This window comes from Falco biarmicus, chromosome 8 (genome assembly GCF_023638135.1).
Source record: "Falco biarmicus isolate bFalBia1 chromosome 8, bFalBia1.pri, whole genome shotgun sequence".
Lineage (NCBI taxonomy): Eukaryota > Metazoa > Chordata > Aves > Falconiformes > Falconidae > Falco > Falco biarmicus.
This window is the reverse complement of record NC_079295.1, coordinates 15,883,634-15,907,816: the sequence shown is the minus strand read 5'-3', so window position 1 is coordinate 15,907,816 and position 24,183 is coordinate 15,883,634. Positions and strand designations below refer to the sequence as shown.

Sequence of the window (24,183 nt, the reverse complement as noted above, 5' to 3'; positions counted from 1 at the left end):
AAGCAATGAGTAGAGATTTCTGATCTAAGACAGTCTAATTGGTTCTTGAAGGTTCTGAGCGGTGCTTAGCAGGCCAGTGGATGGTAAGGACTTTCCTTGCTGTTACAGAATCAACAGAACTATGGGTTCCTGTTGACCAACCTGTCTTGAGGCATAACATTATATGCTCTATTCATAAGGACAATTAGTAACAAAATACAATCTTCAGTGAAGTCCCTTTTTTTTAACTTTGAAATTGGGTTTGATTTGTAAATTTTGGAAACCATTGTTCAGTTGCACTGTCATGGTGGTGAAGGCATACATAATTTTCATTTGGATGAAAAAGCTAGCTGAATTCAGTGATAAAGGCTGAAGTATCATTTCTGCGTTCAGCTTTTAGATAATAACGCGTTCTTCAGAAGCCTTTCCAACAATATTGAGGGCATATCGGTGTAGCAAAAGCAGAAGGTTTTGATTTGCTAGTGCGATTATGTACGTAAAGTTTGGGCGGCTTTCCGTTTCTTGTTTTCTGTATTGTGCATTACTGGTTTAGTTTGTGTTTTGGTTTGGTTTTGGTGTGGTTTGTTTTTTTTTTAAAGTGTTCAGAATTAGTTTTACGTGGTGAATAAAATTAGGATTCTATTTCTGAGGGAAATAGCATTATACATAAGACTTGGATGATCACTAGGTGATACTTCTCTGAAACCACTGTAGTCTACATCAGGATAATTTCTTCACAGATATTTTGTTTACTTTTAAAAGGAATACAACCAGTTCCTCTCAACACAAATAAAAAAGCAGTCAAAATACAGTTTTGTAGTTTGCAAATCTCTTGTAAAAGATTCTGTGAACTAAAGATATTGGGAGGCTTAAAAAAAATGAGTCAAGGTAGGGAAGATAATGCTGCTGTTCTCTTGGTCTCAGAAAATTCAGTAGATTTTCTCGTAGAAATACAAATTCCTTTCCTATTTGTGCAATATTAATTGGCCAATGCTAGTTTCCAACCAAGAGGAGGGATTAGTGTGCATTTGTAGAGCTAATACTAGTGCACTTTTTGAATGATGCTTGTTGCCATGGGAATGCTTACAAATAATTTATGTACTAACTCACATGTCCAAAGGTTGTGCGCTTTCTTTGAACACAGATTTTTGTCTCCCAAGTGGATGGTACAGAAGAAAGCATAAGTTTTAGCTTGGAAGCATGCTTATTCACTACCTTGCATTGCTAATAGCACTGGTAAATGTTCTCTGTAAATAAAAGACCACCTATGGATTTCTAGACAGTACATTTAGCAATAGTTCTTAAAATATAATTAAAATACTTGCAAGGTAAATAAATTATGAATATTAATTTCCTAGCAGAATCTCAGGATCTATATATGTGAACTCTTAACACCTAAGCACAAGAGTAGCCATGCTTCAGGTCAGCCAGAATAATTTTAAATGCTCTTAGCATGGATGAGCTCTAATTAATAATTTTGCTGAGACGCAAATAATATTGGCTCAGGCACACTGACCTCCTAATACTGCTTTGTAATGTCTAGTTGGCTTGCACTGCAGGCAGAGAGCTCATAGGCAATTAAAATCAGCATGATAAATGGAGGAGAGGTCTAATAAACATATCCTCTGTTTTAAAGGTGCCAGTGGTCATGTGGCTGGCCAGTATCCTTTCAGTAATTATTCCAATATTGAGAGCTCCTGAAAGTTGCAAACACTTACCATATTACTTATGTTTCCAGTAGTTTTTTGGTTGGTGTTGGTGTGTGGTGTCGGTCTCCGTGTCCTCACCCACCCACTCCCGCACCCAGAGGAACATTTCCTTTTACTTCAGGAATTGGTTCTTGGCCGGTAGAGGTGCTAAATCCAAATATTTATCAATATGCTATTAATGCCTTTAAAAGCAACTTTCTACTGCTTTGGAAAAGACATAGCTCACACCTCACCGTGGAAATTCTTAAAATGTTGGACGTAAGTCCAGAGTTTTATATACAGGAAAGCTACTTCTAGAGACTTTTAACTGAGGCAATTTTTCCATCTTTCTTTTCCTCAGAGTCCTTCACAAAGGGAAATACTTAGGCACTCAAGCTGCACCTCTTCCTTCCCTTCACCCATGCAAAACGACTGCCAAGAAAGGTGTGAGCTCCAGTACTGTTCCAGCTAGTGGAATTCCCCCACCTCCTCAGTATTAGAGAAGTTTTTCATCTGAGCACTCTTGGAAAGTTTCATGACCAAAATTATACATAACATTTTATTTCTCCAGGTCTTAAACGATCCTTGCTGCTCTTGAAGAACTTACACTTGGGTAGGAGTTTTAAGAAACAGAGCATTGCCATAATCCATGCAGAAAATGCTCCTCAGCTAGATTTTTTGAGTGGTTGAGACAGGGAACAAACAGGGAGTAGGCAGAGGAGGAAGGGTTAGGGAGAACATTTTGAAGGTTGGTGTTGGCAAGATGTGTTTTACAGGAAGAGTTTGATCATTTCCAGAAGAGCTCAGTGGGAGTTGAGGTCAGAAACTGGCTGGTGTGGCTTGTGTCCCTGAAGAACTGAAGCTCCTCTCATTTTTGGTTCCTGCTGACTCCTGTGCTCCCTAATTGCTGTGTTTAATATTAACACTATCTTGCCCATGTAGAAGGCAGGGGCTTCAAGTTGCCTGCTGAACTTAGAACAGTGGTAGTTAGGAGGGCAGAAGACATTGCCTCCCATGCTTAACCCCATGAGGTACTCTTTCTCAGTGTGAGAGCACCTTGTTTACTACTGAGAATTTGCCCTCATACTCTTGACAGTTATTGTTGACTACTGAGCTCTAGGGCATAAGCAATAATTTCAAAATATGTGTGTGTGCGTAAGATGTTCCTGTCTCGCTTTTCATGACAAAACTGAGTACTCAGTTGAACTGTGCGGGTGATAACGGTGTCTCCTAATCTGTTTCAGTGCAAAGTGGCCCAGAGCAGTTGGACCTGTCGGGGCGGGGGTTTCAGCCTGCTTGGTTTTTGCATTGTACACCGGTGTGTGTAATCCACCAGTGCAGTTCAGCTGTGTTGATAACCCCGAGCAGAGAGCTGTTAGCAAACAGTTTGGGGGAATAATTCCTTGCTCCAGACTGATTCCTAGGAGAGTGTCTTTTTATGCCCTTGGTTTAAAATGTCTTTTTCAGTGTCCAAACCATAGCTCACGACAACATTCAAGAAATCCATTGGTAGTTGAGAGGGGGAAGATGTTGCCGTTGTGGTTCCTGAAACTGTCATGTAATTGCTAAAAGCCGTACTGTATTATGGCTTTGCTTTGTGTTGTGCTAATTAAAAATGAATCCACTTGCATATTATTAAAAATTTCTGAAGATGTACAGCTATTATGTTGAAAAATATCTTTTAGCAGTCCAGTAGAATACATTTCAATTGGCACTATTGAAAGAATCTGTATGATTTTTATTTTCATATTTGTTGCCTGCCTAAAAATCATCTTTAGCAAGTGATTAATTGCATTTGTAGATACTGCACAATTGCATCAATTATCCATTTCAAATGAATCTCATTCTGAATAGTTGAGAGGATGATGTAGTTTAATCAGTAAGTGAAATGGAAGTATTGTGAGCTGTTTAAAAATACTTAGCACGTTTTATGGAGGCAGAGTGATTTAAATCAAGCAGGCTGCTGCAAAAATAAGAAATACGCAGTAACAAACACTAATATTTTTACTTTTGTTTAGCAGCATTTTATTAGCTTGCTTTGCATTGGTTGCCATCCTTGATATATTGATAATAGTCATACTGTAGGGATGTTAGATGGTTAGGAATTTTTTAATTGGGATAAATATGTTGTAGTTATAAATACAGTTGTTGAAGTATGACAGCTTGCATGTCTGTTGATCAATGTCTTCTCTTTCGGGCAAGCTCTGTGATGTCTAAGATCATGCTGAGCAACTTACTCAATTTTCTGTTGTTGGTTGATTTTAAAAGGATGTTTGGTATTACACTTAGAAAGGAAAAAAGGAAAATTGTATGTTAAGATAGCAAAATTAGTCTGGAAATATTTTTGAGGCAGCTTTATGCATGCTTTTGCAATGCTAAGCTGCTCTTAAATGTATTTCAGAATGTGATTTTGAGTGTCACGTAAAGCAGTGTGGGCAGGAAGACTGGTATTAGCTTGGTAATGAAAGGTTAGCTAAGCAGATGAAAGGCAGATACTGACACAAACTTTGTTTTCATATCTAATATTTGAATGATTTCAGGTTTTGTGTAACTCATTGAAAGGTGGTGTTTTACAGTATGTAATGTTTAACCTATTCAGAGACTCTGATTTTAATGCTCTTCTCCAGTTACATTTTTTTTTTTTCCACAAAGGTTTTTTAAGAACAGGTTTCTGCTAACTGACACTCTTTACGTATTTTACTTGTCAGTGTTCCCTGGCCTTGAAATAGCCTGAGTCTGTACTCTGTAAGGAGTAAAGATAAAATAACTCTTTTCTTAATGTAGAGTTTTTAGGACCACAGCTTCAGTTAGGCTCGTTGTGGATTTAAGGCTGAATAGGGGAATCTAGACACTGATTTTAAGTCTAAAACTTTTTTTAAAACTTGTGGTTTGCTGCACTCTTCTGCTTACAGTCTGAGGGTGACAGGAGTGCGGTAACAAAGGGTACTGGTTATTGTGGTTGAACAAAGTTTCTTAGCCATTTCAGAAATGTGTGTAGATGCACAACTTACGCTTTGTCCCAGCAGATGTGAGCCACGGAGGAGCCTCTCTGAGCCACAGCCATGTACAATTGGCCAGAACTTGAAAACAGTGCTGTAATTAACTGCGGGATGGCACATCAACATATGTGTAACTTCGGTTTGAATACGGTTATCGTATTTTAACCTGTGCTTGGCTGTTTAACTGAATGAAAAAGGGCCTTTATGTGCGTTCTTTGAGCTATATGGTCTTGAGGATCGTCTTCTGTATGCAATGTCAGCTGTTGCATTTGTTGCTGTAACTAAAAGTAAACACCTTAACTTTGTAACACGGACTAATTTGTGCGGCAATATTTATGAAAGTGCTGATTTTTAAAGCTAAAAATAGTGCTGTGGCTTCTTAAACTCATTCTGGCTGTCAGAAATGCTCATATGATCCTGAAAGTGTTGCTAAAAATGTTTGATTTTTAAATATGGTAATTAAAATTGTCTGTTGTGAGGGCAGTAGATGAGGCATTTCCTGCATTTGTAACCTAAGCATCCCTTTCACCCCCAGGTTTCCTTGCATCTGACTGTTTGTTATGTTGGTAGGAGCTGAACTCCCACTGAACCTTCTTGGAAGAAGGTTTGCTGTCAGCCGAGCAGGCAGAGTGCGGTCTGCAGCCTGCCGTCCTGCTCCATGACCTTCTGCTTTAGGGTTTGGATGCCTTTCCTTTGTTTTAAAAAGCTGGTGCCCTCAGGGAATACAATACTATAAACTGGAATTCCAGTTTTACGTTTTCATTTCTAACTTTGTCCTTAAAACAAAGTTTCAGGTAAAGATACTTTCTCTTGGGTTTACCAGACTACTTCATTCCTAGTTTGAGTAGATATCATGTGTATTTCCTCTATTCATAGAACTTACTGATTTCCTTCAAGTTTAGTGTTTGATGACCTTTTTATACTGCAAGTAAACTCTGTACTCAGGATTTTCTCCAGTTGCTTATGTAGACTTCCTATTTTCTAAATTTATCTTAGGTTTCTCTCATGTTGGTTGTTGTTTAATAAGAGGTTTTTTCCAAGTAAAAGAGGATGGTTTTTGCTACCTAGCTTTTCTAAAAGTGATGTGTTCGCAATTTTATGCTACCTGCAAACTTACTTCTTGTCTTAAGAATAGTGTTCTGAGTCTACCAGGGAGAATAGAAGTGATTTAGGGTCCTTTTATAGCCGCTGGTGGCCTGTGGATATTTCTAAAGATGTCGTGCTGGGCGAGGTGGTATAGTCCACTCTTGGATAAACGTGTAAAATTTTGCTGCAGAAGAACCTCAATGAAAGATTTCTTTTTAGCTAAAATATAATGCAAAGCTACACTATAACTGGAGTTTGGTTAGAGAACAGATCTGTTTGGTTGTTTTGGGTTTTTTTAGGATATGAAAATCCAGTTTTTCTGGGTTGTGATGATAGTGAGAAAACAAAGCAACAGGGCTTGCTGGTAGCCAGGCTGTCAGGGTAGCTATCTGCTGTGCTAGCTGCTTAGGGCTGCACCCTTAGTTTGAAATAAAACCAGTTGTTTTGACTGTTTTCAGTCAATTGTATATATCCTCCTTTTTTTCTAGCCAGAAATGGATACTTTCATGTCTCTGTCCAAAAGTGCCACTATTGCTTCCCCCCCCAGATGTTTTGTGTTTTTTATGAAATAGGCATTTCAAAAATTAAAGAAAAAATTGAGAACTTCTCATACTCCCTAACCTTAAAAAGACACATGACTGATGCCAGCATTTATTGTTGAGGCTAATATATGTCCATGCTGATGGTTGAATTGAGAAGACTGTGCATGTCCACAGAGTTGAAAATGTTACTGGTATGTACTCTGTCACTCTTCCTACTATCATACATACGTGTTTACCTAATTTGAGAGCTCTCACATAATGAATATGAGATTTGGGTTACAGTTGTTGGCAGAGGGCTGCTATTGAATAGGATCCCTCTGTTTTGCTTCAGTCCTAATTTGAAGACCAGGATTTTTGCAGCACTAAGAAAAATTGCCTAAATCAAATTATTCCTGTGTAAACAAACTAAAAATACTTCCACTGTTCTTAGACATGTGCTTTCTTGGCTTTTGTGTTTACCACGCCATTTTACATTTTATTCCTATTTCCTAAGTGAAAACTGCAATTCCGTCACTGTAAATCTATTACACTGTCAGCTGAATTTGAGTCAAGTTTTGGGAGTCAGTGTCATTAATTCTGCTAGTATTGAAAACCTGTCAGCCTTTAAAATATGAACAAGAGATTGAGAATTTTTGTGTGTATTGGATCATTGTCTTCTAACAATGTCTTTACTTGTGCATTGTTGGTTTGCTATCATTCTGCTAGCTGGGCAGGAGATGATCTGTTTAAATTTACTGTGCTTTTAATGGAGTGCTGAAGTATGAAAGGAATTTGTTCATTTGTAGTGATTGTTAAGTGACTGGAGCTCTGATGTCATTCTCAGAGAGCTCAATTATAATTTCAGTGTTATGATTCATGTTTCCTTGATCAGTTAGGCCTTTAAATATATCTGGCTTTGTGTTCACTGACTTGAGCATGTGATAATCTGTGGTATGTGTGAGCACTGTATGCCTTCAAATCGAAACAGGTGGTGGTGTGCAGGATGGGGGCTGTGACACTGAACCTCCCCCTGCAGCACCCTTCTGTCCAGATTATGAGAGGGTGACTTTTCTTTAGGAACATTTAGCCTTAAATTAAAAGCGCGGGGGGGGGGGGGGGGGGGGGGGGGGGGGGATATATAGAGAAATTAAGGCTTAAAAAAAAAATAATGGCTGTAATTGCTGTTATGGACTCCAAACTTCATTCTCCAATTCCTCACAGAAGTTTGATCTTGTGGAATGATGAAAATGTGGGGCTGTCAGGCACTTTACAAGGCTGGACTATTATTTTCTGGCACAGAAATGAACATGCCTTGAAACATTTGTGACACGTTTATAAATCTGTTCTTGAAGACATCTACTGAAGGACTGATACCCCTAATATCTTAATAATCCTCTTAGCCAGCTTCAAGACACTTTTTGCTGATCTGGTCTTTAGCAGAAAAGGAAGCTGTTGGTTGCCATCTTTTTGTGAGAATCTCTTACTTATCTTGCAGTGTAACTGTGCCCTTAGCAATGTTGTGCTGTGTCACTAAAAAAATAATCTGAGATTAGACTTGTTGATAAAAAAAATGGTTTCTTGTGGTTTAAAGCCTGAATCAGTCAACAGAAACGTGAGATGAGATTGTGTTCTGAACATAGTATTTGTCATTACTGTGAAATCTGTTTCCCAAGAAGTGGAGGTGGAGGACAAGTATGGGCGTAACCTCACTACAGCAAGAACAGTAGTAACAAAAGCCCAGTAACAGAAATAATGCAACTTCTGCAGGCTTGTGTAGGCTGCAAGGGAGGCCTTAAATAGCATGAAGTTCTGAGGTGTGAGTAGCAAGTTCTTTGTCATGCATGGAGTAGCACTGTGTTGCAGCCAGTGTCTGGAAGAAAAGAGAGTGTAGTCAATTCACAACCCCAAATCTGCTCATGGCTTGGCTATTTTCAGTCTTCCAAACGAAGAACCTTTGTAGCACCAGTGTTTTCAGTGGTTAGCTAAAGGAGGTTAGCTTCGTTGGGAGCATTATTGTTAAGGGTTTTCATCTGCTTCTGGCATCTGTTGCTATCAAGGCGCTATCTTTTTTCAAGACTAAGTCAGCGTATGAAGGCTGTGTGTCAGATTTCTGTTGCTAATGCACTGCTTGAGGTTGAGTTCCTGATTTATGAGGTTAGTATGGAATATGCTTCATATAACAAGAATTGCTCCTTGACGTGTGGTTCCACTGTGAAAAGTGATTGGAAGAGATGGCACGTACTCACTACACATTTTTTAAAATAGTTCTTCCATTAGTGACAGAAGTTTGCTTTCAGCGAGCTATATTGGTCTTGTAGTGGAAGCCAAGTCTGTTGGCTTGTGCTCTGATTAACACACACAGAGAATCACTACCAGTATTATAAGTTCAAAAGTGGTGTGTGAACCGAAAGGGGATCCAATTTAATTTATATTCCAAGGGTTTGCTTGCAAGGCTGGACAGGATTATTTTCTAAAATACAAAGCAACCCACTTTTGCCCCCAGCTCTCCTGATACTTAATAACTGAAAAGAAGCTCTACAAATCTTTGAGGGACCAAAACCAACAAACCTTTAAAGCCATCTTTCTGAGTAGAGCCATCTTTTGAGAGTATTTGGAAGTTTTAAAGTACAGTGTAGAGCTTTTATTGAAAATTAAATTACCTATCTAGTTGGCTTTGTTCATTGGAGTTAATTTATAACATTGCTACCTTTTGCCTTGGGACAACATGATATAGCAAGTATATACACTGGGAAACTGTACCACTGCAAGAACAACAACAAAAATGATTAACTTTATGTAGTTAAGATCAAGCGCTGAATTGAATTCTCTTAGTGTGTTGACAGCTGAAGATTTATGTCTTCCAGCTATATTCCCGTTGCAGAGTTGGCAGAAGTGACCTGTCCAAAGAAGATCTTTGTTACGGATTTTGCTCTGTTTACATTATTACCATAAGGGTCACAGTGAAGTACAGTACATTAAAGCTAATATATCACCTGCTGACAGTGGTCTTATCTTGTTGGACCCTCTTTCCCTCTCCCAGTATGAAAAAAAACCAATGCAAACATTAAGACTCTAAGGATCACAAAAAGGAAGTTAAATAATAGTTTTCAAGAGTGTTACCATTAATGTCAGGTTTCCATGTGCACTGTATTTTTGTGTCTGGCCAAATGGTTATATAGTTTCTTTTTCTATGAAGTTACTGTGAAAATATCTTTACCAGGTAAATGCTACTAAGGCATAGAAGGAGCAGAAAAAAGCCATCGGGTTTGTCCAAGATCTGTGGAATCTATTTGTGAGACAGGAGGTGGCTCAAAATGGGCAAGAGTGACATTCAGGTCAGACAGGCAGGCAAGGAAGCAGTGCCGCAAGCTTTGCCAGTGGGAGCATGGCGGGGTTCTGGTGTGAGGAGCACGACTGTTTCTCCAAATGCTGTGTCACATACGCTGCACACAGAACAGGTCTTTCAGCCGTCACTGTCAGTGATACGATGTTACTTAGGACTTGTTTACTCTTCCAAATATTGACTCAAAAATATAAATATAGCCATTGTTCTATATGCATAAGCATGTATGTAGTTTCAAATGTGCTTTGAAATCTCTCAACAGGGTGCTTCCCAGGTATCCTTTCAGGATGCGGAGATGAACCTCACTGGCCCCACAGAACTGTTGTTGGCTCAGAGGACCCGGCTCCCTATCAGGTAAGAACATCTTCTGTTCAGTGCTAACTCAAGTGTGATTTATCAACGTACAAAACAAGACTTCTCACTCCAGCTGCACCTGTGAATCTGCATTGTGCGCATCATCATGGTCTCTTCCTCCTCGTCCCTTTCCCATCCTAAAAATGCACTCGATTCACAAACTGAAGCACGTATTTGCACATGACAGTCTTTTACCCTCAATGAATATGAATGACTTTATTGTGGTGTTAGTAGTGTAAGGCTAAGGGGGAAATACGCTACCATTGTGTGTTGTCTTTGTGCTTTCTGCTCAGTCCTGCCAAGTATTTGATGTCTTAAGATAGAGGATGTTCTTAGGTAGTATATTGTATAAATAACCAGTCAGCTAAACCATGTAATCCTAAAAGGATTTTTTCAGTTAAAATATCACATCTGGTTTTGAGTAGTATGGTTGCTATATCCTGTAGTAGATTTTATATCTGTGCTTATACACTGTGAAAACTATAGCCAGTATTTGTAATACTTCCCCGTGGCTTGCCTCACTGGAGTAGTCAGATGGAACGCATCCTTTTCCTCTCTTCATTTATAACAAAACAGAGATGGCCAGTGTTGTTGTAACTGAAGGTGGCAGTGGTCACATTGATAGTTTGGAAAATAACTTTGATTTTGACTGGTCTACATTTTGACTGAAACTTAGGTAAATACATAATTTGCGTTGGAAGCCAATACAGTAAGATTTAAGAGTTGCATAGGTGAAACAAGTGGAAACTAGGTGTTCTCAAGAGGTTTAATAGTGAGCTTCAGGGTTTATTGTTCCTGAAATCACAGGGAAAATTCTAAATGGCTGAAATGAAATAAAAATATTTTTGCAGATTACATTTGTCATACAAAAATTAACAGCCAGGCTGCAATACAGTGTTGCTAAGTAGGTCAGACACTTCCTCGGTGGTGCTAGTAGAGGTTTTAACCTGGTAAATTTAGAGCAAAATGCTTCTGTGCTGCTATTCTCCTGTCCCACCATAAGCTTAAATTTCAGTTTTAACTGGTGACTCAGGATGTGCAGAAGTCACCTTTTTGAGTAGGGAAAGGAATTCAGTCCTTTGTCAAGTATGTTGTGTTTGTTGCAGAACTCAGTGGTATCATAGCATGTAGTCTAATGAAATTAAGAAGTGTTACGTGGCAAACTTTTGTGTGACAGCTAAAATGGCAAAAATTAATTTGTTTCAATTTTTATTATAGCAGATAATCATTGCTATAATTCTGCAGCTTATAGTTCTTTGTCAAGACAGTATAAAAGAAAAACCATGAAAAAACCAGTATCTGAATGCTTTAATCTTAAAGCATGTATCTTCATAAACACCTGAGAATTCCCATTTTACCTATGTGAGGTCTGGGAAGGAAGCATGAAGTTATATACGCAGAATCTGCGGGGAAGTTTGCAAGAGCAGAGACTCTGACCTTCATGGTCTTCTGGTCCACACCAGGATTTTGGTAGAAGGATCACCTTTCCTTTTAGAGCGTATCAAAAATTTGTCTTCTGCACGCAGGAGTTAATTTCTTAGTTTTTCTAGTTCTTCGAGTCATCATTTAATTTCTTTTATGGGATTTTTTTTTTTTTTTTTTTTTGTCTTGGTAAGGTTGTGATTTTCAATTCTTCTGTGTATTTTTCCTCCTTCTTGGAGACCTCTTGTCACCTACTTTGTATGCCTTTCTGTGGTTTCTTCTCTTGCATGCTGGTACTGATACATATTTTTAGAATGGTCTCATCATGAAAAGGAGCTGGAGAGCTCTTCCAGTTTCCTCTGCATCTGTCAGGCCTCTTAAGTTACGTGCTAGCTGATTAATGTTCATCATGCAGTTATAGAACTTGGTCACTTTAGTTGTTAAATATTTATTTTCTGTTATGGAATGTCACTAAAGAATTCTGCAGCTTGTTTCACTTGAGGTGGTTATTATGCATCACCAGATACATGCATTCATTTGTCTCTTGATCCATTAGTTTGTCATGAGGATTAATAAAGCTCTATGCGTGCTATGCTCATATTTACTGTTGTCCTTACGCTTTTACTAGGGTGGTTTAGATCATCTAAGTCCTCTTAGGAATTTTCTGACAGCATATGATTGTTCATCAAGTTAAACAAGTCACTGCTTGCACTGGGGATCCTTCAGAAGCTTGAGGCATTACTCATTTGCTTTAATCTTCGTAACCTGATTGTGGTGGCCACTTGAAACATTGACAATGAGAAAGACCTCTGTGATACTTTTCAGAGGTATTCAGTTTTCTGAAATGGTCAGGTCTTCTCTGGCATGTTGCAGAACAGTTGATAATAAGCCTAGTTATCTGTAGATCTCTTAGGATTTTTGCTGAATTTGCAAACTATCTTGATGGAGGAGTATGGAAGGAAAAGTGATAAAGAATACAGATTGGGGGCTACTCAGCTGATGCCTGAGTATCAAAGCATTGAACAGACAGAGAGCAGAGGGAAAGCTGGCCGGAGCAAGGTATTCCCAAGAACCTTTCTGCACTGGTTGTAATTTTTTGAGACAAAATGAGCTGTCTTAATCTGGATTGAGATTGATGCATTAAGGAGAAACATTGGCCAGAAAAACCTGAAACACAAACAGAGAGAAAGGAGCAGTGTTTCTTTAAATGCAGAGTTCCAGTAAATTAATACTACTAAAATATGCCTTGCTTGTGCTTCCTGTGTCCTGAAGAGATTTTTAAAAACACTGTTTTGCCTGCAAGTCTTGAGATGGGGGTAGTATGAGGATTTTTTCCTCAAAATTGTGAATTATATTCAATTATTTGTAATATATTCCAGTTTCTTCAAACAAGAGGAAATCAGAACACATGTTGTAAAGTAAAGTTAGTTGGTATTTCTGTGAAAATCACTGGAATTTCAAAAGTCAAAGAATTTCAGTTTTAAGGTAATGATTGTGATTCTTGTATGGCTTTCTCCTTAAAAGTGCAGTGTTTTGGTTTTGTTTGGGTTTTTTAAACTTTTTTCCAAAAGTTTTTTTCATTAGGAGTGGTAGGTTTATAAAGGAAAATAGTGAGTCATTGGAGACCATGTATCTTATCTTACTGGTATCTTAATTTGAATATAAGTAAAAAAGGTCCTATTAATAGAATAATAATAATTAATAAAACTGTTTCTTCCATAAGTAGTAAAACTAGCATCTTCATATCTAATTTGACTCTCTTTACACTCTTCTTTCTGGAAGGAAATACTATTTATAATTCTGATTTTTGCAGTTATCTTTCTTGTTGTATTTCAGAGATGTTAGGGCCATGAAGGACCACCAAGTCATGACACCTTAAGCCTTCATTTTAATAAGCCATGTTAGTTAAGTGATGTTAATGAAGCTAATGTTTAAGCCTGTGAGCTACTCCATGCTATGAAAGAAAGAAAACCACTATTGTCCCTGCAGCTTTAACTAAATATATTCTTCCCTGTCACTAAATTTGGTAATCACTATGACCTACAGCACTTAAGCAAAATAGCATCTAGTCACCTAAGAAAATTATCTGAGCCTTCTCATCAGAGCACCAACCTGTCTGAGGTCACTGTCCCTTCTCTTAACTACAGCCAATAATAGGTGTTTCAGAGGGAGGCAGAAAAAAGAGTACCGTGATTAATATTTTATGATTATGAAGTCTAGTCCGTTGAAGTTAAAGGCTTCAGACCTGGCTCGTTTTATGTTTCTCTCTAAGCAGGAAAATCATTCCATTTGAAGAAAACTAGTTCACTGATTTAAGTAGGTAAAATTAGTTGTATGTTGGATAAATGAAACGAGTGGCAGTGTGGAGGATTTTTTAGCTACTGTATTCAGAAGCTAATAGGAAGGAGGTTTCTTGGCTTGGATTCTCTTAAAAAATTCATTGTAAAAGTACTGGGCAACTTTTCAGGACAGTATCTTTTGGGAGTCTGAAAATTTTAATTTGACCTTTGGGGAGTTGAACTTTGCTAGAAGAGAGACTTGAAACCTTGGGTTTTAGGCACTTTTTTTTTTAAATGGAATAAATAAAGACAGGACTAGTGACTATCCTCTTGTAATTTCTGAAGGTGGATTTTTAAATTTATTTCCTAGTAAAGATGATGTTTAGAGTAAGTGAAGCCAAGCTAGTGCCATGAGTGTATAAAAGTTGGTATTTTTTCCTTGCTTCCCTTCATGTCCTGGACTAGGACTGAAAGATTTTTAAAGTAACAGCAGGGTCTTGATACTCTACAGAGGTCAGGTAGAAATTCAACACAACCTTTAACGCACACTACACATAGAAAATACTGGTTTTGAAAACCTTGCTTTTCTTAGTAAAAATGACGGTGTTAAGGAACAGTAAACACAAATCTGCTTGGAAGTGGATGTTTAGATTATTAGCAGGATTAGTTGGAACTCAAAGGGTAATTTATGCGTAGATAATTCATTACGTGTTTTCATTATGTTCTGTTTTGCTGTCTGCCCACTTCTTTTTAGCAGAGGTCAGGGTCAGTTCCTTGGTTTAAGCACTGTAGATACATAATTAAAGCGTAACGACAGCGTTTTTTTCTTCTCTGTATTTTACTTTTTTTTTTTAACCTACTGTGTCTTTCATTAATCTAACAACACAGATTTGGAACAACTTGATTTAAAGAAAAAAAGACACAAAAACCTGGTGCCTGCAGGCTGGCTGGTTTTTTCTCTAAACGTTTAGACAGTTAATATTGTGAGAACTGATTGATTGATTTATTTATTGGGGGGGGGGGGCAGGGAACTGGATTTCAGTAGCATTTTTGCTAGATCAACATCTTTTTGTTAGGAGCGGGTGATTAGTTATCTCCTGAAACCTGAAAGTGGAAGATTCTGACATTACTTCATAGTAAATATTTAAACTTTGTGGATAGTTTTAGTTTTGTGTAGAATGGAGCAGCTGAAATGCGAGTGCCTCCTCTAACAGAGGTTGAGCAGTTTCCTTAACTGTTTGGAAAACTCCTTTTCGACTGCCTGTTCAGTTGCTTTCCCTTCTCCTTGTAGGGTGCTCTCCATCCCTATTTAGATACTGCTCAGATTTTCATTACTTGAGTGTGTTCACTCTATTTAACATCTTGAGCTCCAGTTTCTTGTTCAGGCCTTTCAAGACATTTTCGTCAGAGCTTTGAGCATGCAGTTTAAAAGAGGGAAGGAGAAATGTGGAAGAAGGGGTAGGAGGCGGCTGGGAAATATGCTATCTGACAGCTTTAGTTGAGCTGGCTACTCAGGAAGCCTCTCTGGAAAAATGGGTGCAAATACTTTATTACCATCAGTAACCGTACTGTTTTGATTAGTAGTAGTAGTACATGGACAGTCATCACCCTTTTTATTTGGATAAATCTGTGCATGCTTCCTCTTTAAAATTCCCTTTAATAACCTGACCTCGCCTGTCTGCCTGTGCTCGCTACCAAATGTCAGGCACCCCTTATTACTGGGTGGTCTCCTCCCCTGGAACAGCAGCGTTGGCTGGTGGTGCTGGAGGTGCAAGTGAAGAGCAAGCAGGGAAGTAGCTTAACTTCCATCTGTGAGCTCTGTGCATCTGAGTGACATTTTCTTTGCCTTTTTGCTGTGGTCAATAAAAACACCACAAAGCGTGTTCAGAATATCAGCTGTGCTTTTCTGATTGCAAGGGAAACATTGACATCCTGCGCTAAGAGGTTTTTCCAGATATAGCAGCTTACTAATCTGTACCTTTTCTTAAAAACATCTGAGGAATTTAGTGATCTATTGAAAGATTCTGGCTTTGTCATGTTGTGCCTGGGTGGAAGACTTACATGCAACTGTTGAATAAGACTAAAATGGGAAAAGAATATGCCAGTGGAATGATAAATAATTGGCCTGCGTTTACTCAGGCGGTAGATTCTTGTGACATACACGATGACAAGTTTTGCCCAGTAACCCATGCAGAAAGCAGCTTTCTCTGAGGTGCTGTCTTCAGTATGTTGCAAGACCAATCTGCTTTAGGCTGCACCTGCTGCATTCTCCAAGAGCAGTCCTACTAAGATTCTTCCAGCACTGGTAATTGGGGAAGGTCAAAGTGAACCAGGTCATGCCGCAAAACTCCCAAATGTTTATTTCTGGAGAGACATCCCTTTTAAGCATTAGTGTGCTCAGTGGTTGAGATTGGGTCTTCAGTATTATTGGATAGTTTGCAGAGGAGCTTTCAACCAACAGATCTTTTCCCATTGCATAACTGACAAACTGCAAATTCTTGATGGAGTTTTCAGGAGAGGGAGCTATAGTATTCGACAGCAAGGGCGCTGCCAATCTGATCAGAATGTGCAACACTCCATTTAAATTTTGCTTTCCATCTTACAAATGGACTGCTGTGCATGCTCACTATACACATGCATGCATCCTCTCTATCTCTCTTTTTGCTAAACTGTACTCATCAACGTTTTTAATATTATGCATGGCAAGCCTTCCTGACAAATGTGATAGACTGTAAAGAATCTGGCAGAAATCAATAAACATCAAGCAGTGAAGAATTTAAATAGTAAATGATGACAGCTTCTTCAGGTTAAAAATCAATAGTACAGTGTTGAATGTGGTCTTGGATGCCACAATCAGGTCATGCTAGGCAGGTGTTCTCTTTGCACCGAGACCTCCAAGGCACCTTCAGTGCAGCGAGAGTAAGGGAGGTGCCAGCATCCATTTAAAGAAGCCTGAGTCCATGTGTCTAGTTGGGGTGAACCCTGCAGCCGTGATAAATTGCACGGAGATAAATGCTTTTTAAAAAATACACTTGTTTTAATTGCTGTAAGAACACATCTATATGTATCCCATAGAAATTGGGCTGCAAAGTCAGCAAGGACAGTGCTATCTGAGGTAGGAGCTCTGTGTGCTCCTTGAAGAACATGCAGGAGATACTAGCGGTGTAGGACACGAGGCACCCTCTGTGCATTGCTCGCCAATGCTCCCGGCTTCTCATCCCCAGCTACCAGTTGGACGCCAGGTCTTTTATACTGACTCAATAGGCCAGTCTTGGTTTTTTTCTTTTACTGCAAAAATGTACTTGGGATGTATAGGGGAAACTCAAAATAGAAGTAGGTCACTGGTAGGTTACTAACTTCTGGAATTTATTTTTTTCCTATTTTGGGGGTTGTGGTGTGTGGTTGTTTTGGGGTTTTTTTAGTGTCTGTAGAAAACACATAAATTACCCTGTTGTCAGTATCACAGCTATCAACTGGCAGTGGAGACCCATTCTGCGCTTTCCCATCCTCTTTGTTCAGTTTTTTAACTTCACTCCGTCAAACTGAAGAGTCCCAGCACCTTGGTGTCCCTTGTGCCTGTGGCGTTTAGTACTTAGTATTCTTAAAGCTCACCCTGTTTGGGATCTCAGTCAGCTATGGCTCTATTCCCGAGTACTTTCTCCAGCACAGTGTAAACTGTAAGTCAGTGTGGTGCACTGCTGGAGTTCAGCTGTTCTTGTGGGCAGATTAAACCTGCTGGAAGATGGACACCATGAGCGAATGATGTCAGATTTTTCCGAGTCTCTAATCTTTGAGGTTCCTAAACAACAACAAAAATGCCGAATCCCAGATATCCTGATTTTTAATTGATTTAACTGTCAGGCTTTCATAGATATAATATAAAAATATGTCCTAAAAGATCTGTCGGAGTTGTTGTGAAGGGCAGTTTACTTCTCCGATGTAACCGAGAATCACATTTGTTTGAGAATTAAAAGTCATTCTGACTAATTTTTTTTTAATAAAAAATATAATTCTGAAGAACCTTTTTTATATATGTGTATACAGAGTGACCTCTTACTCTGGATATTTAGTGCTTTAATATGTCAATAAGTTTCAGGATGTGCCACAATGTTTTTAAAAGTAATGTACAATGTACATGTGGGCTATTTGTTTTCACAGAGAAGCCTGTTTTTCTTAGTGTGTAGATTTCATGTTAGATTTAAAAATAAACTTGTATGTTTTCTTTGGCTTTGAGCCTACTTGTAACTGTAAGTGCATTGATTTAATATGACAGCTAGCCTGTCTATCATGATAGCCCTCAAAAAAATTCCTGCTCTGTTTTACAGTTGCTTGGGAAGACAGCTCCTCCCGTGAGTACTGAAGCAACATGGGGTTATCTGGGGACAGCTGTAACTTGCTTAAGTTTTCAAAGTACAAATGAAAGTCCATTCACTACTACTGATTATTTTCTGGATCTGTAGGATTTGTCTACTGAATTTGCTCATATGTTTTGATTCTATAGAAGTTCAAAAGACATAAAAGTAGCCTTTTTTTTTTTTGTCTCTGTTAAGAGAATTGGAGGAAGTAGAAGAAGGAACTGAAAGAAGAATTAATTTCCTGTGCATGCATTTTTGAGGTTTTGGTAACCACCTTGATTAGCTATTCTGACCATTTTCACTAGACAAAAATGTTTTCTAAAAAAACTTACAGGAAGGTTTTGTCAGGATTTCTGTTTAATTCATGAAGAGAGAAGAATACAGGAAATAAAAAAATCAGCAAGTAGAAATGCCTGTTAATCATGCCTGTGTTACAAATACAGTAGCATGAAAATCTGTTGTGTTGAGATCAGTGGTGGTTTGTTTTTCAGGGTCTGTCCATTTAAGGTTTATGGTATACAAATTCATTCTAGTGTCACCCTTTTTGGAAGAATAATTTTTAAAAAGAAACAAGCCCTCTCCAAAACTCCCAACAAACAACTCCCACTCCCCCAAACTCCAAAACCAAAAGAAAATTATATAAAGCTGTTCTATTTCATATTTAGCTGGCCAAGCTAAGAATTACTGTATTTAGGGCAAGTTGCTTCTGATTAATCATTGTGGAACTGGAGGTTCATAACAAAAGAAGAAAATACTCATGCTATATTAGGGAAACAAAGACAAATGAGGAAGAATTTGTCTTAAGATCATTTGCAGTAATTCTCCTCCTTTTGGGAGAGCTTAGCTGTGCCCTGTGTTTTTACGTTGTGTCTCATCTGATGTAACTGTGTTGTCACTTCAAGGGTGGTCACAGATTCATCCCTTATACCTGTGTATTTCTGCTGATTCTTGAATCAAATCAAATGATCATAAGACCATGGGTCAGTGAGATTAGTCAGCTGATCCCAGAGGACGTCGTTGTACTAGGAAAACATCATTTGCGGGGGAGGATGGGGTGGTGCGCAAGAGTTGCCTTGGTTGTCTTGGTCGTTTTTCTCACCCTGCGGATGTGCACTCTGGATCTGTTGTGTGGCTTTTGGGGAGCGAGCACAAGTCTTTTTTCGCAGCAGAAGCCTGCACTTGCATCAGTTAGGCTGAACGTTTAACTCGTGGCAGTATATAAAGTGGCCATTTGGTTCAGTTTTACGTGTTCTGTAAATGTTGTAGGATTGGCATGCAAGTGTAGAACTTCTTACAGCTTGAATGCATTAGTGTTCTACTGTAAATGGAAATACCCAGTAGCTGTCCACTGGCCACTAATCCTGAGTGTTGATGGTGTTCAGTACGGTTTGAGGGGAGGGGGTGTTACAGAACATGTCGACTAGTATAGAAAGAAGGAATATAATCTGCTAGGATACAGACTTTACTCCTTTCTTTACATTTTTTTAATGTTTTAGCCAATTCAAATACCTTTTTCAAGTATGATCACCCAGAATAGAGTTAAGGTCGCTGTACTCAATAGGAAGTGAAACAGCACATAGCCGTGAAACAGCAAAAATCGCTTAGAGATAATACAGGGGTTTGATAATGGTGTTTGAGGAAGGAAACTTCCTGATAAAATGTGCTGAGTTGCAGTTTTGATGACAATTTGTTTCATTCTTTGTAAGTGAATTTATATGCAACTGAGGGCAGAAATTAAGTTATTTAAATATGATTTGACTAATCTGCTTACTGGCTAGATGTCCTTATTGTGTGATCTTCATGTTTGTAATGTGTCTACATGGAGACACTGACTGAAGCAGCTGACATGGAGCTTAAATTAAAAACACATAGAACTTTTTTTTTTTAATTGTGAAGTCTCTTCTGACTTAAAAGCTTTTCCTGTAATATTCTGGTTAATTTACTTAAGGGTTGGCTTAGGAAAATGTCTAGTACTTGGTGTCTTTCCTTTGCAAAGTATACAAATGCTATGTGTCTAAAAAAATTCAAAGAATTCAATAGCCATTTTACATTTCATCATATTTTTATACATTAGTGAGCTCTGAGTCAAATATTTTTTCTATCCTTTCTGCTATCTGATCACTCAGGAATTTGTTTTTAACGGAGGATGTTTCCCTGTGCTCTTTTTTAGTGAAATGACAAAAACAGTGGAGATTTCTGGGGAAGGTGGACCCTTGGGAATACATGTAGTGCCCTTTTTTTCATCTTTGAGTGGAAGGTAAGATATTTTCTGCATTGCTCAAGAAGTGTATTAATGAAAAGATTTCAGTTGTGGTTCTTTTACAATACCTGCTATTTAACCATAAGGAGATGAAACGCTTAAAAGAAAATTGGTTTATGATACTCTTTCATTACCAAAATATTTACTGGTCTAAGATACATACAGAACAATACCAACCTCTTTTTCTTATGTGTCCTTTTAGTTGCATCTGGTTTTATTCTCTGAATGGTTAAGCTAGGCCTTCTGTAGGATAATAGTAAAGGTGTGGGGGCTAGGGGGTTAGTTGGGTTTTTTTTGTGGTGTTGGGTGGGTGTTGGGGGTGTGTTGGTTTTTTTTTGTTTGGGGTGGTGGTAGTTGTCATCAGTGCCACCACCCCACCCCCCAGTTGGATTTTTCTGCATAAGTCCTTTCTTAGTGACGTATCAGACAAGAAATGTCAAAAAATTTGCTTGCCTGGTCATGCCTCATGTTTTTCAAGCCACCTCTCAGATTTGGTTGTAGAGCATTTATAAAATGTGCACTATACCATGAACTTTTCTTTGTCACAATACAATTACTTTAATTATAAATGATTTAGCATAGTCTGTTGAGATCACAAAAGCCTATTATAGCAGCATGCTCATATTGATGTACTGTAGTTAAGACTGTGTCAGCGTTTTCATTATAACTGTTTTCCAAGCTATGTAACTCAAATGTAAAAAAAAATTAAATAAATAAATAAATAAAAAAATTCTAGGCTGAAATTTGACATACAGAGTCTTAGTTGGAGAGTTAATTTGACACTGGCAGCCCTGAATAAGAGATGGGAAATTGCCAGAACCGTTAGTGACACTACTTTATAGTAAAATGGCTGCCTATAACACAAAGACAATTATTGCAAAAGTAGAAACTGTCTAATTCTTAAATGTTTTTTTTTTCACTTGTCAACTTTAATGTGGGACAGAGAATGTGAAGGATTAAGTTGCCTTGTAAAGATCTGTGTGTGAACACTTTCTCAGCAAGATCTGAGTTTGTAAGTGGACCCAAATTCATTCAGAATGTTTTATTTGCCAAAAGGGAAACTAGATGTCCACCTGCTGCCTGGAAAAAAGTCTTCACTGTCTCAAGAAGAAAGTTGGTCTTTGATGGGAACTGTAGAAGATCTGAGTTGTGTCCTTGATTTTGCAGGCTGCCTGTTTGTCTTGAGAAGGGCACTTGTGTGTTTTATCCCACCATGAAGCACAGACAATAGTTCTTTGTTATAGGTGTGCCATAGGGGTTGTAGTGTACACACTGTATTTCAAGATCATTAGGTAAAAAATGTGATGAAATCACAAGCTATTAAAATCAGTAATTATTGTGACTGTAACACTGTTCTGTACTGAAGTATCCCTGTGTTGGGTGCAGCTTTTGAAGACATTCATGAAGAAAAAGTGACATGTGTGTTGCCTGCATGTTAATATGTCCTTATTTAGTAATTCTTTGGGGGATTCCTCAGAACAAAGGGGGTTTTGATAAGAGGGACTACTTGTTTAAACAGTTATCTTGAAATTTTAATGACCCCTGGCAGAACCATACCAATATCTTTGTAAAAGCGCTAGAGTGGCTGAAATCGCTCATCCCTCTTGCTTTATCAAGCCTGAGACTAGTTATGAATTTTATCTCTTCATAACGTGGGAAAGTACAGAAGAGCATCTTTTATTACTGATAATAACATGATACAATTTATGGGGGCATGCTGGCTGTAACTAACTTGGTCTGGTATTTCAGTTGTAAAGTTATCTTCTAATAAGGTAATGCAGGCTTTAGCCTAGTGCTGCTGAGAGCAGAATTTTTCTAGAGGTAGTTAAAACATTGTGTTAATTTACAAAGTCTTAGTTTATACAGGATCTACAAAACTAATGGAAATAATTTCCCCCCTTTCTTTTGCACTTAGATACCATTAAAAAGGGAAATTAAAATTTAATAGTGCATTAAGATAATGCTAAAACTGAGGCTGTGGAAAAAAGTAATGGCGCAATGAATTCAAACTGCCACAGCATATGTAACTCAAGCCATTCATTGGGGTACTACAGCGCACACAAGTTTCAGACAAGTGAGCAGTGCTGTTGCATTACATGGATGTGGCATCTAAGCACAAGGATTAGGGAGCGACCGACTTAATTTGTTATTTCTTGTGTTTCGCTGCTGTATTGGTTTGCATCTTCACATAAGTGTATTTCATTAGTTCTTAGGGTTTAGGGGTTTGATTGCCAGTAGTTTGATGTTTGTCATCAGTAGGGCTGTGCCTCTCACCGCCACTGCCCCTTTGAATCCTTAAGTGAAGGGTAACACAAGAGAATCTTTATGGGATAAATTAAATCATTTTCTTCTGGTAGATGTTTTGAAGAAGTAATATTAAGTAGGAACCAAGTTTTCCCTTAAAGTACGTTGATATGACAAAAAGAAATTTTTAAATCTTATTATACAGTAAATCTAAATCAGATGCACAGTGAATATAGTGTCATTTGAAATAGTTAATGGCATGCTGTGAATCTGTTGAACAGGCTTAAATATAAGGGACAGTCATGAATTTGAGAAGAAATACAAGACTTTGGTTTTGTGACTGGAGTGCTGGCACGTTGGAAATTGCACATCAATATTTTATGGAGTATAACCCATAGAAAATGGTCTCTAAAGGTCATCTGTCTGATGCTGATATGGTATGGAAATTTAGTGGATAAAATTTGATTATAAAAGGTCTTTGCAAACACGCAGTTGTCAGGTTTTTTGGACATTATACTGGTATCGTTGGATATATCTATGTTGAGTTGTAGTCTGCAATACAGAGATGCTTCAGAAATAGCTTAGTGCTCCCAGCAGAGTTGACCAAACTGGAATTTTGCACCACCCACAGCTGTTCACTTAACACATTACCAGAAGCTTCTGTGCTACACCTCAGTTCGCCATTTGCACATAACCTGGCAACAAACAACTTTAGGTTTTGATATTCTGCTGCTCTCCTGCCATATGAATAAATATTATCGCTGTCATGTATCAAAACAAGGGGCTTTGGCAACTGAAAATTTTCAGAGATTTTTCAGATGTGGAAATAGTGGTTATTTTTTATCTTATTCTAATGCTCATTTAGTTTATTACAATCGAGTTAGAAAATTGTTTTTAATCTGTTAGTGCTTTTCTTTGGAGCATGAAGCAATGTGATCTTACTTGGTGGCAGAAAAATACTGTGTAAGATACATGGGAATTTTTAACTGGATGAGGAGATCTAAATGTTTTTCTCTGTTTCTCCAAGTATGATCTCTAGGACTTAATGCTTCCCGAAGTTCTAGCAAGTAGTATAGCATTAGTGGCCAGCAATTTTTCTTAGTGCTTCTTTCAATCCCCTCCCTTTAACTAAAGGGTGAGCTGGAAATTCTTTCTCTAGGTTAAGCACTTCATAATGGTCTACTCTATCTCATCTCGTACACAATAGAGATTAATATCTATTTTTAGTTGCTATAAATTCATACCAGCAGAATAAGGATAGTTTTCACTTTTTTTTTTTGGCCTTTTAGGATGCTGGGACTCTTCATCCGTGGTATTGAAGAAAATAGCAGATCGAGGCGTGATGGACTTTTCCATGAAAATGAATGCATTGTGAAGATTAACCATGTGGACCTTACAGATAAAACCTTTGCACAGTAAGTGCTGGTTTACTGATGCTTTTAACTAGCCAGGATTTTATATAATGCTGTGTTTTATTAAGTGATTTATGCAAAGGGATTAATATTTATTTCAGATAAAATGCCTGTAAAATTGCTGCCTGGCAGAAACTTTGTCGTTTTCTTTCTGAAACCTCCAAATAAGGTGAAACTTGAGGAGAGGAATCTTGTAGTCTTACTGGACCTATTGTGCTTACTTGAATTTAAATAGCATTAA

At 38.1% G+C, this 24,183-nt stretch overlaps 1 protein-coding gene across 5 annotated transcripts in view; it reads left to right on the top strand.

Annotated features, from left to right (window-relative positions):
• The window catches only part of PARD3B (par-3 family cell polarity regulator beta), a 413,289-nt gene that overhangs the window by 162,632 nt on the left and 226,474 nt on the right, over window positions 1-24,183 (top strand). For all 5 annotated transcript variants that reach the window (XM_056349156.1, XM_056349159.1, XM_056349157.1 and 2 more), the window contains exons 5-7: window positions 9,879-9,970; window positions 20,197-20,283; window positions 23,820-23,945. In XM_056349156.1, coding sequence (XP_056205131.1) covers window positions 9,879-9,970; window positions 20,197-20,283; window positions 23,820-23,945 — 305 coding nt within the window. The remainder of the gene's footprint in view (window positions 1-9,878; window positions 9,971-20,196; window positions 20,284-23,819; window positions 23,946-24,183) is intronic.